Source organism: Pecten maximus, chromosome 9, assembly GCF_902652985.1.
Source record: "Pecten maximus chromosome 9, xPecMax1.1, whole genome shotgun sequence".
Lineage (NCBI taxonomy): Eukaryota > Metazoa > Mollusca > Bivalvia > Pectinida > Pectinidae > Pecten > Pecten maximus.
The window spans coordinates 25,242,458-25,256,669 of NC_047023.1; the positions used below are offsets into that span (position 1 = coordinate 25,242,458).

The 14,212-nt window shown below is 35.2% G+C and overlaps 1 protein-coding gene across 6 annotated transcripts in view; it reads right to left on the reverse strand.

Annotated features, from left to right (window-relative positions):
• Positions 1 to 14,212, reverse strand: part of LOC117335036 (FERM domain-containing protein 5-like) — a 91,891-nt gene that overhangs the window by 8,781 nt on the left and 68,898 nt on the right. For 4 of the 6 annotated variants that reach the window (XM_033894952.1, XM_033894951.1, XM_033894949.1 and 1 more), the window contains 6 exons: positions 12,263 to 12,351; positions 9,474 to 9,551; positions 8,724 to 8,792; positions 7,989 to 8,077; positions 5,773 to 5,805; positions 4,290 to 4,307 (listed from right to left, as the gene is read on the reverse strand). In XM_033894952.1, coding sequence (XP_033750843.1) covers positions 4,290 to 4,307; positions 5,773 to 5,805; positions 7,989 to 8,077; positions 8,724 to 8,792; positions 9,474 to 9,551; positions 12,263 to 12,351 — 376 coding nt within the window. The remainder of the gene's footprint in view (positions 1 to 4,289; positions 4,308 to 5,772; positions 5,806 to 7,988; positions 8,078 to 8,723; positions 8,793 to 9,473; positions 9,552 to 12,262; positions 12,352 to 14,212) is intronic. The other 2 variants (XM_033894948.1, XM_033894950.1) reach the window with 2 other exon arrangements.

Below are 14,212 nucleotides of genomic sequence, written 5' to 3' on the forward strand. Positions count from 1 at the left end.
CTTTGATATCTTTTTTGACTAATCATTTTAGGAACTATTTCCTGAATTAAGATATGACTCATTATGATTCAATATTTGTTCAATTGATTAATCACATGACCTTTTTGATTAATCACATGACCTTGTTGATTAATCACATGACCTTGTTGATTAATCACATGACCTTGTTAATTAATCACATGATCTTGTTGATTAATCAGATGACCTTGTTGATTAATCACATGACCTTGTTGATTAATCACATGACCTTGTTGATTAATCACATGACCGTGTTGATTAATCACATGACTTTATTAACCAGTGATTAGACCCATATCCTACTGGATCATGTAAAATTAAAATATCACCATGACGTCCTCATAATAAAATTGTATCGAGGATTACAATGATATAGGCAACATGGCCATGCTGTAATAGGTTCTATTTAAAATAAGAATAAGAAAGTTTGTCCAGGAAGTTGGTTCCAATGACAACTGAGCCTAACATAAAATGAAAATACTGATCTTATCTGTCTGCACTGAAATGAAAACTAAATTAATTCCTGAATTTACAACCAAATAACAGATATATAACATATCACATTTAGATGTTACATTATCAAAGTCGTCAATAAAATGTCATCTCCAAGGTGAATGGTATTTGAAATGTTAACTGTTAATTATATCAGTAACTGTTTCAGTTGATTACTCCTGGCTGAATGTTGAAACAATCAAACCATTCCACTTGGGCAAGAAGGGTCTTTGTTCTTTCAATCTACTAGGGTTAGAAGGGCACTCCATTTATTTTACCTGTACCAAGGTTTGTTTGACTGCTAGGTTTTTTGCCCAATAATAAGGGTTTTATTGAGAAGTAGTCTCTGTAGTAGTTGGTGGCTACCTCAAAAACAACCAGAGCAAATGAGGTAAAGTATCTTGCCCAATGACACAATTACGACAGTAGCGAGGCGTCGTGATGCTGGATTCCTGCGAAACACATTCCTGTGAAACACATACTGCCCCGAGTAGGGATCATTATCTAGGACTGAATTGTATGATCCTTCATCGCCTGAACGTTCCCTGACCTCGACCAATCTTTCATTCTATTTACTTATCAGTTATGAGTGATCTGTCGGTTTTACCATTAACCATTTTGAAATATTTTGGGAATGGTTTGAAATGTTTCAAAATAACCAGCATATTTAGGCAATGCGAGATTCCTTAGAGTGCTTAACAGGTATTTCTCTAAAAGTTAATCCAGTAGGTTATAAAACATATCCAATAAACACATCAGAGCATAACACCGCCGTCACCATGATGGAAAGGACAGGATTCGCAATCTATATTTGCAGGAAGAACTAGTTTGTTAACACTAAAGAGATATGAGTGGAGATGAAAGCTTAATAGCATTAACACCCTTACCAGGCTCTCACATACAGCATTAACACATATATACCAGGCTCTCACATACAGCATTAACACACCTATACCAGGCTCTCACATACAGCATTAACACACCTATACCAGGCTCTTACATACAGCATTAACACATATATACCAGGCCCTCACATATAGACTATCATTTCCAACAAAAACATGTCACAGAATCACAGAATACAGATAGTGTTATATGTAAATAATTTGTATATTATAGTTAAACTGGAAAAATAATATAGACAAGTTAGTACATTCCCTAACCACTACCATGATGTACACCTGTACGTATAGGTACAATGTAAGTATAGTGTATACACCTGTACGTATAGGTACAATGTAAGTATAGTGTATACACCTGTACGTATAGGTACAATGTAAGTATAGTGTATACACCTGTACGTATAGGTACAATGTAAGTATAGTGTATACACCTGTACGTATAGGTACAATGTAAGTAGTGTATACACCTGTACGTATAGGTACAATGTAAGTATAGTGTATACACCTGTACATATAGGTACAATGTAAGTATAGTGTATACACCTGTACATATAGGTACAATGTAAGTATAGTGTATACACCTGTACGTTTACACCTGTACGTATAGGTACAATGTAAGTATAGTGTATACACCTGTACGTATATAGGTACAATGTAAGTATAGTGTATACACCTGTACGTATAGGTACAATGTAAGTATAGTGTATACACCTGTACGTATAGGTACAATGTAAGTATAGTGTATACACCTGTACGTATATAGGTACAATGTAAGTATAGTGTATACACCTGTACGTATAGGTACAATGTAAGTAGTGTATACACCTGTACGTATAGGTACAATGTAAGTAGTGTATACACCTGTACGTATAGGTACAATGTAAGTATAGTGTATACACCTGTACGTATAGGTACAATGTAAGTATAGTGTATACACCTGTACGTATAGGTACAATGTAAGTATAGTGTATACACCTGTACGTATAGGTACAATGTAAGTATAGTGTATACACCTGTACGTATAGGTACAATGTAAGTATAGTGTATACACCTGTACGTATAGGTACAATGTAAGTATAGTGTATACACCTGTACGTATAGGTACAATGTAAGTATAATGTATACACCTGTACGTATAGGTACAATGTAAGTATAATGTATACACCTGTACGTATAGGTACAATGTAAGTAGTGTATACACCTGTACGTATAGGTACAATGTAAGTAGTGTATACACCTGTACGTATAGGTACAATGTAAGTAGTGTATACACCTGTACGTATAGGTACAATGTAAGTATAGTGTATACACCTGTACGTATAGGTACAATGTAAGTATAGTGTATACACCTGTACGTATAGGTACAATGTAAGTATAGTGTATACACCTGTACGTATAGGTACAATGTAAGTAGTGTATACACCTGTACGTATAGGTACAATGTAAGTAGTGTATACACCTGTACGTATAGGTACAATGTAAGTATAGTGTATACACCTGTACATATAGGTACAATGTAAGTATAGTGTATACACCTGTACGTATAGGTACAATGTAAGTATAGTGTATACACCTTTACGTATACACCTGTACGTATAGGTACAATGTAAGTAGTGTATACACCTGTACGTATAGGTACAATGTAAGTATAGTGTATACACCTGTACGTATAGGTACAATGTAAGTATAGTGTATACACCTGTACGTATAGGTACAATGTAAGTATAGTGTATACACCTGTACGTATAGGTACAATGTAAGTAGTGTATACACCTGTACGTATAGGTACAATGTAAGTAGTGTATACACCTGTACGTATAGGTACAATGTAAGTATAGTGTATACACCTGTACGTATAGGTACAATGTAAGTATAGTGTATACACCTGTACGTATAGGTACAATGTAAGTAGTGTATACACCTGTACGTATAGGTACAATGTAAGTATAGTGTATACACCTGTACGTATAGGTACAATGTAAGTATCGTGTATACACCTGTACGTATAGGTACAATGTAAGTATAGTGTATACACCTGTACGTATAGGTACAATGTAAGTATAGTGTATACACCTGTACGTATATAGGTACAATGTAAGTATAGTGTATACACCTGTACGTATAGGTACAATGTAAGTAGTGTATACACCTGTACGTATAGGTACAATGTAAGTAGTGTATACACCTGTACGTATAGGTACAATGTAAGTATAGTGTATACACCTGTACGTATAGGTACAATGTAAGTAGTGTATACACCTGTACGTATAGGTACAATGTAAGTATAGTGTATACACCTGTACGTATAGGTACAATGTAAGTATAGTGTATACACCTGTACGTATAGGTACAATGTAAGTAGTGTATACACCTGTACGTATAGGTACAATGTAAGTAGTGTATACACCTGTACGTATAGGTACAATGTAAGTATAGTGTATACACCTGTACATATAGGTATAATGTAAGTAGTGTATACACCTGTACGTATAGGTATAATGTAAGTAGTGTATACACCTGTACGTATAGGTACAATGTAAGTAGTGTATACACCTGTACGTATAGGTACAATGTAAGTATAGTGTATACACCTGTACATATAGGTACAATGTAAGTATAGTGTATACACCTGTACGTATAGGTACAATGTAAGTATAGTGTATACACCTGTACGTATAGGTACAATGTAAGTAGTGTATACACCTGTACGTATAGGTACAATGTAAGTAGTGTATACACCTGTACGTATGGTATAGGTAAACGTAAGTATAGTCCCAATCCATTATACAGACATTCAAGTGTTAATGTGATATTTGGCAGTACGTGTATTAGTAGTGGAAGTAGTATACTTCTAGTCGAATTAATGCACAAACTTACCCTTAAAACGTTTCTTATCTACAATTGTAAATAAAAACACACATGCAGAAAAACTCAAATGTTAGAAAAAAAACAATGAATACTACAGTGGTTAAGAAACTGATCACAAAGGATGATACATTTCAAACAACACGTTAAAAATAAAGAAATCTACAGTAATACAATCTGATAGACTTAATATATATAATAATATAGGTGATAGTCAGGCTTCAACTTTAGCATATCTCATTCATGTTTTTATTTATTGTTTAGGAAGGTCACGGTCAATTAATTCAGTGATTAATATTTTTGATTTCCCTGTACCTAAAAGCAAAGCCTGGAATGAAGAAAAGGGTGAAGTGATGGGCAAAAATAGGAAGCAGATGAAATCTGGCTGTGCAGTTTGAAGCCCAAAAGCTTTTCTTGATTAAGGAGGTATATTTTCTTATCTCACATTGGAATCATTGTTACTGGAACTATGCCTGTCTTCAAATTCATTTTTTTTCAATGTAATTTTGTTTCTGTATGGAATTTCTATTAAAACTAGAACTGTCGCCAGGATGGCTGACTAATACCCCCGCAATCTACACGAGTCAATGGTGAATTTGAACTCTTAATTAGAGGCTAACTAAGATAACCCAGTAATATAGTGACCAGTTGCCATAGCAACCATAATTTTCAGAAAAAGAAAGTGGCATGCACATCCCCACATGGTCCTCTATATTTGTGTGAAGTTTCATTGAAATCGGCACTTCGGTTTAGGAGGAGTTGTCCGGACAAACTTAAAGTTATGGTTCTTATCGGAAAACCTGTTGATAGTGACCAGTTGCCATAGCAACCATAATTTTGAGAAAAAGAAAGTGGCATGCACATCTACACATGATCATTAATATGTGTGTGAAGTTTCATTGGAATCGGTCCATCAGTTTAGGAGGAGTTGTCCAGACAAAATGTGTCTACAGACAGACGGACGGACGGATGGACGGACGGACAACCTGATTCCAGTATACCCCCCTAACTTGGTTGCAGGGGTATAATCACTTGATGAATTATATTATCATTCAACAACAATATCTGACCTTGGTCCATGATCTTTACTTTACATGCTGAGGTGAACTTTCTATTGGCCAATTAGCATGGATTGTACCCAGAAAATTTAGCTGGAACATTATTTTATGGTTGAAATATAACATCATAAATGGCTTAATTCTAAATCAAACATTGAATTGTTAGCCAATCAAGGTGAAAGTGTGGTGATGGGATTTTTTTTAGATAATAAATCAAAAAAAAAAAAAAAGATAAATATCTTCATTTTATCAGGCTGTAGGGTTTTATCCTGGAGTTCTCTATGATTTTTTTGATGCCTTAATAATGCAAATAAGTTGGCATTTGGTAAAAGATGAGCAGAAATGTGTAAAAAAAGGTGTGCAAAGAAGTTTTCTGGAGTTACCTCCCTTGAGGTGATGTGCGATGACATGAACCACTACATTTGACAAAAGTTTACCTGGCTTCAGCTCAAGTATGGGCAGAGGTTGAACTGTTAACACATCAATAGATCAAATTATCCTCAGGTACAAACACAAGGGCTACCAACAGTGTACAGCAACTCTACTCAAAGGTTTATTAACGGGGAATATATAGAGTTGTAAACATTGAATGACACCTGCCGACTGTTGAAATCCTGGGGTCTGAAGGGTGTTTCTTCCCTCTTTCAAATTTACTTGGCCTCTGCTGAGGTATCTCACAGAGAGGTATATTCAATACTAGAAATCTCACATGATATTGTGGAACATTTTATAGGTTCAAGGACCTTTTCACCTCACTTAACATTAACCAATCCTCACTTAACATTAACCAATCAAAAACTCGGATGCACCAAGACATGATTTTATTTGTCCAAAGTAGCACCAGATAATTATTTATAATATTACAATATCATGTGATGTTAATCACAGCTTAAATATTACATAATTTTAACCTTCCTTTCATTGCCAGATTCCCTGTGTTAGAGACTTTACCAAGTCATGTCTGGTAATAAGCCCACACATAATCTACGCCATTTAATTGACCTTTAATAAGCCTACCATGCCCTACATCAGTTGATTGCCCTTTAATAAGCCCACCATGCCCTACATCAGTTGATTGCCCTTTAATAAGCCCACCATGCCCTACGTCAGTTGATTGCCCTTTAATAAGCCCACCATGCCCTATGTCAGTTGATTGCCCTGTAATAAGCCCACACATGCCCTACGTCAGTTGATTGCCCTTCAATAAGCCCACCATGCCCTACGTCAGTTGATTGCCCTTTAATAAGCCCACCATGCCCTGTGTCAGTTGATTGCCCTTCAATAAGCCCACCATGCCCTACCTCAGTTGATTGCCCTGTAATAAGCCCACCATGCCCTATGTCAGTTGATTGCCCTTTAATAAGCCCACCATGCCCTATGTCAGTTGATTGCCCTGTAATAAGCCCACACATGCCCTACGTCAGTTGATTGCCCTTCAATAAGCCCACCATGCCCTACGTCAGTTGATTGCCCTTTAATAAGCCCACACATGCCCTGTGTCAGTTGATTGCCCTGTAATAAGCCCACCATGCCCTGTGTCAGTTGATTGCCCTTCAATAAGCCCACCATGCCCTACATCAGTTGATTGCCCTTCAATAAGCCCACCATGCCCTACATCAGTTGATTGCCCTTTAATAAGCCCACCATGCCCTACATCAGTTGATTGCCCTTTAATAAGCCCACCATGCCCTACATCAGTTGATTGCCCTTTAATAAGCCCACACATGCCCTAGGCCAGTTGATTGCCCTTTAATAAACCCACCATGCCCTACATCAGTTGATTGCCCTTTAATAAGCCCACCATGCCCTGCGTCAGTTGATTGCCCTTTAATAAGCCGACCATGCCCTACATCAGTTGATTGCCCTTTAATAAGCCCACCATGCCCTACATCAGTTGATTGCCCTTTAATAAGCCCACCCCTAATTAGAATCAAAGTACAATGTCTCTCTGGGCTTACTACAGGATAAATAAAATGTATACAAGTTTAGATTGGTGGGCACAATTTCAGGGTGCAGGTGATAATACGTGGTAGTCATCATACCATGACAGTGACCCAATACTTTTCTAATTTTGTAAAACATATAAACTTTGTATATAAACTTCATGCAAAAAATGATAAATAATGAGTAAAAATAAATAAAAAAGTAAGTCCAAAATGTTAAAAAAAAAGAAAAGATGTATTCCACAAAATTATTCATTTCGACTCCAGGAATAGTTTACCCCCAAAACAACCCTGAAACAAAATATTAGAACCCTAGTACACTTATAAAGGAGTTTACTGATTTACTAATTTCAACACCAAAAACTTAATATTTAGAATACAACGCTGATGTTGACGCCAATGTTGGGGTATACATCTTTGAACTATGAAGTGACATATATCTTGATATCAATACTTCTTTTTTTTTATATCTAAAGTTAAAAAGAATATTACCGATACTATCAGCAATCTATTATTGAGGTGAAGTGGTTCTATTCTTACCAAATCACAACACAGATCCTTTGAACCGACAAAAACTACAAAGTAACACACAGTACATGGTATATTGTGCAGGATAGTATAAATACAGTATATATAGTATATCACATCTAACAAGCAAATCTATACAAGCTGGGGCGGTATCTAGGGTTAAAAAGGGGGATAACTCTCACCTTCTTTGACAGGTTCAGCTAACACTGAGGAGTTCTTCAGAGACGCCTTGCTGTCACTCTTCCTGCCAAAGTTGGGAAGTGAAGATGACCTACAAAACATCATTACAACTGTCTTAATTCAACTTTATCGTGTCTGTCTCAAACAAACTTCATCACAACTTTCTCAAATCAACCTCATCACAACTGTCTCAAATCAACCTCATCACAACTTTCTCAAATCAACCTTATCACAACTGTCTCAAATCAACTTCATCACAACTTTCTCAAATCAACCTTATCACATTCGTCTAAAATCAAACTCATCACAACTGTCTCAAATCAACCTCATCACATTCGTCTCAAATCAGCCTCATCACAACTGTCTCAAATCAACCTCATCACGACTTTCTCAAATCAACCTTATCACATTCGTCTCAAATCAAACTCATCACAACTGTCTCAAATCAACCTCATCACATTCGTCTCAAATCAGCCTCATCACAACTGTCTCAAATCAACCTCATCACATTCGTCTCAAATTAACCTCATCACGACTTTCTCAAATCAAATCATCACATTCGTCTCAAATCAACCTCATGAAAACTGTCTCAAATCAACCTCATCACTACTATCTTAAATTAACTTTATCACGTCTGTCTCAAATCAACCTCATCACATTTGTCTCAAATTAACCTACGATTTGTTGAAGAAATCTTTCTTTTGTTTCCACATTTGTAGTGAGATTGTAAAAAATACCTGGAGAATGCTGGTTCGTTCCTGTTGATTCCGTCACTGTTACTGTACGCCTCGTTCTGACACTTCCCACTGTAAATAACAAGATGATCAATAAGAGTAAGTGAGGATAGATCCAACATCGGTTCAGGTATATGTCGGTAGGTCGTTGGTCCCTCGCCTGGATACCCGAAGGTATACAGGGTGATTAAAGAAAAGAGACTATAGAGAGAAGCAGGGGTCAAATCAACAGGAAATGGAGACCTTCATAGTTCATCTATTTATTAGTCAACCAGTTTCGCACGTGATTTTGCTTCCACAGGACATACAAAATACAGGTTTTTGGCTCCTCAAGTACTAAGCATTGAGAATATCACTTTGATTATCAACTATCATATAATGCTGTATTGTTAGTGACCTCCTCCATAAAGGCTCCTAAAGTACTAACAATGAGAATATCACTTTGATTATTAACTATTGTATAATGCTGTATTGTTAGTGACATCCTCAATAAAGAATGTTACTCTATACAGAAACTGAATATGATACACTAGTATTACCACTAAAATATATTACATAGTTCTACATGTTGTGAAGAAATATTTTACTTATTAAGTTTTTTTGTTATTGTGTTTCACATCCACAGCAGCTATTCTTGATTATCAATTTACTTCATCTAAGCAGATGATAAATATCAACATAAAACATCAAAACTAAATCACACAAAATTGAAGTCTACAGTATATTATCATTAGGATCCAGGTGTCCACTTACCTGAACCTGAACTTTGACCCTCGTGAGAACAATGACCCTCCTGACCTCAGCTTTGGCGGGTTGTCAGAGTTGGGCAACCTGGGAGAAACAAATTGAGGTGTTTTGATTTTTTTCCCCCAAATAACAAAAAAAGTACATGACACCTGTTAATAAGAAATTCTATATGAGATATAAACAGAGTAAGACAAAACTGTCTTCAAAATTAGAAATCTTTCACAATTTCATTGTCAGCTTTGACCCTGTTTTCTTTTAAATCTGAATTAATTATGGAAATAATGCTTCTGCTCTGCTATATTTAACATCAGTTTATTCCAATTTTGATTTCCTTGACTACCCTTCTAGATTTGTGTTTAATGACTACCCTTCTAGATTTGACTTTAATGACTACCCTTCTAGATTTGATTTCCATGACTACCATTCTTGATTTGATTTCCATGACTACCCTTCTAGATTTGATTTCCTTGACAATCCTTCTAGATTTGATTTCCATGACAACCCTTCTAGATTTGATTTCCTTGACAATCCTTCTAGATTTGATTTCCATGACAACCCTTCTAGATTTGATTTCCTTGACTACCCTTCTAGATTTGATTTCCTTGACAATCCTTCTAGATTTGATTTCCTTGACTACCTTTCTAGATTTGATTTCCATGACAATCCTTCTAGATTTGATTTCCTTGACAACCCTTCTAGATTTGATTTCCATGACAATCCTTCTAGATTTGATTTCCTTGACTACCATTCTAGATTTGACTTTCATGACTACGATTCTAGATTTGATTTCGATGACTACCCTTCTAGATTTGATTTCCATGACAACCCTTCTAGATTTGATTTCCTTGACTACCCTTCTAGATTTGATTTCCATGACTACCTCTCCAGATTTGATTTCCATGACAACCCTTCTAGATTTGATTTCCATGACAACCCTTCTAGATTTTATTTCCTTGACAATCCTTCTAGATTTGATTTCCTTGACAATCCTTCTAGATTTGATTTCCATGACAACCCTTCTAGATTTGATTTCCTTGACTACATTTCTAGATTTGATTTCCATGACAATCCTTCTAGATTTGATTTCCTTGACAACCCTTCTAGATTTGATTTCCATGACAACCCTTCTAGATTTGATTTCCATGACTACGTACCCTTCTAGAATTGATTTCCATGACAACCCTTCTAGATTTGATTTCCATGACTACGTACCCTTCTAGAATTGATTTCCATGACAATCCTTCTAGATTTGATTTTCATGACAACCCTTCTAGATTTGATTTCCATGACAACCCTTCTAGATTTGATTTCCATGACAATTAACCCTTCTAGATTTGATTTCCATGACAACCCTTCTATTCCTGACAAGTTTTACCATTCTAGGTTTCTAAACTTTTGGCCCCTGACATCACTGACAAGTCCTAGAAGGACATAACAGTTTTAGTTATACAGTAATGATTTAACAGGATCTGTAGTTCATATTTAAGGTGTTAATCCCTCAAGTGTGTATATTGTACATTTCCTTTACCTATAAATACTCATTAACACATTTTCTTATAAATAATGGCTCATTTTGAAAACCTCACAATACATATAGTACATAATTACATCAGTAGAAAGACATGTCTTAACCTCCATACCATTATTTATGTTGTTTAACTTTTTCAGAAACACCTGTTAATATAGAGTTAAGTTGGGACAACCCTACTGTGGAGGGTAAGATGCATCACACAGGAACATCCTCTCCTACATGAAGCAGTCCAATAGGATTCAAGCATTTAACAATCTGTTCCAATAAAACCTGACAGTACAGATGAAAACTTAGTGATCTTTAACAACCCAACTGTATATATACAACATTTTACATTGTTAAACATCGGACAAGATTTACGACACATCAGATTCAGAGATGGATCAGGTGTTTACCACATAAACATTTAATGTCCATATGTGGAGTTAGAAAATATATCTACAGATGGTTTCCACGGAACATTAAGGCCCGTGTCAGAACTCAATTATCAACGGTAAAATAATGTTTGTCGAGCTGCTGTAAGTACTATTGTGGGAATTGAATATCAATACTCAGAAGTTTGTGTGGGGCAATACATCTACCAAATTACATTTGATATGGGACTGTCAGAATCAACAGACAACACCGAGAAAGTTAGAACCAGACCAGGACAATTTCAACACTAAATTCTTGATATTGATTCTACCAATAAACATTCACATAGATCACAGATTATTTTCTGCGTAATACAAGCATCGGGAGGAAATGGTTGTACATCAATACCATAGCAACAAACAACAAAATATCATTTCACTATCCACTTTTTTTCTAGATCTCTAATTGATTTATCAAACTCATAAGTTATGCAATTATCTATTCAAATTAACTAAAGAGTATCTTTCATTTTAATGAAAAAATCTTTGTTGAGCATAAACAAATTTAATGAATGTACAATGTACTTGATAATTCTTGGATTGGAATTTCCATGGGCAGGATAGCGTAGCTTTCAAGCCTAAATTCTCCCTTTGACAAACTCCTTTTGAGTATATAACTACTGAGTTTTAACTGATTCTTCTTTGGGACAAATTGAATTTTCAATACTATACAAAAAGATTACTGATAAATGTCTAGGGTGAAAAATCAAAGAGTCCATCCCAAATGTGGAAGGTTGGCAAGTATGATTCAATAGTAATATTTTTCCTACAACATTTAGAATATTCCGAATGGATAGATCCCCGACTGTGAAAAGTGGGTTTCTATATATAGTCAGAGTGGTATTACTCACGTAAAGAATAACTGTTGTTCCACAGCACATCTCCATAGGTATTTACATGCCCCGACTGTCTGGCACTTGTAGCCGATTGGTTGCTGCTTCTGTCAATCATTAAAAATCAAACATGGGGTTTATTATTATAAATAAAACTTAATCACCCAACGTCTTAGCCATCCAATGTCTTAACCACATAATGTCTTAATCCTCCAATGTCTTAATCCCCAATGTCTTTATCCCCCAATATCTTAATCCCCCAATGTCTTAATCCCCCAATGTCTTTATCCCCCAATGTCTTAATCACCCAACATTTGAATCCCTCAATGTGTTAATCACCCAACATCTTAGTCACCCAGCATCTTAATCCTCCAATGTCTTAACTTCCCAATGTTTCAATTAACCACCCAATGTCTTAACCACCCAATGTCTTAATCACCCAATAAAATCCCTGTAGATGTATTTTATTTTGGACGAAGGGTACCAATATTTGATTCTTGTAAATGTAATCCTTCTCAATGCAATGGTTCTTATCCTGTACTAGAATAATGACATTTGTAAAATTTTAAATGGTTATAATTTCAAATCACTGTAAGAAATTTTGAGAATTAACGCTAAAGATTTACTGAAATTGCACCAATTTTATTATATTTAGCATAAATTTAAATCACAAATACAAAATGGGCATACCTGAAAAGTAAATTGTGTATATTGATTAAGTCATAAACAATGAACTCAATATTCAACTACAGTACATGGTACCACCAGCTTGTGGCTCTTAACTAAGAAGAGTCTATGTAAGGTGATTTATTAACGAGTGTCTATAATTGTTAACAAGATTGTCTTCACTTTTCAGTAGCATATCAAAAAAACACACCATCATTGACAAATATGTCACAATAAAAAAAATGTCAAAGATACAAAAATAACTCTGAAAAGTTTGGTTGAAATCACAACAGAAACATTTCATAACATTCTCAGCAGAATTAAGTTATGGTTAAATTTTATCTTACAGTAACTACATTATTATACACATATTCAATTTCATTATAATTGTATCAATATTTAAGAACTTTAATTTCTTTAGAAAGTAAAAAGCTGACTGACTGTTATCAATTTACCAGGACAAGAGCCATGGTATGAGTCCCATTAATAATTTGTGATACATTTAGTATTGACATCATGTGCATTCGCATATTACAAATATCTCCCATTCTCTGTTCAAAACATTCCAAATTCCTATGTTTAATGATTTGGGCTTGATTGGGCTAAATGTTGCAATGTTTTGACCGGTTAAATACTGGTAAATGTCTGGATAAATATACACTTGGTTGTGATAGGGATGTGTGGTCATGTCATGTGATACAATTCAACCAATCTGTGAAGCTGAAAGGTGATGTCATTTTACAGGTGCTGTTGCAGGGTAATACTCCTTAAGGTATAATGGTGATTTGCATTGAAGCTACAATTTGTAAGAAGTTGTAGTCTTACATGACCACTTTTAAAACATCTGCATGACAAACTACAAATTCCACTGTGAAAATTACAGTCCAGCAGGAAAAGAACTCAATTTGAAGACTATTATGTAACAAACATAATTGTTTTAGGAGTTTTCAATAAGTTATTTCCTCATAAAGCCTTATTTCTCCATTGAGCGTGTTTCATGAAAAGGTATCAAATTAAAAATATGAAGATGTTTACACAAAACTGCGGAGGCAGACATCATTCTGATAACTTGGAAATAATCAAATTGGTTATAAACTACATATCAATTCTCAAATTTCAAATTTTGAACTTTTATATTCAAATTATAAACAAAAAATAAGGAAAAAACGACAATATAGTTCTCTGAACAGACAGCTAATCAATAATGATGCATTTTTCTCAAAAAATTTGAATCTGATGTCATTGATAACTTGGAAGGAGTCCAATTTTAACCAACATCTCACATCCCCTTCCATGGGTTGG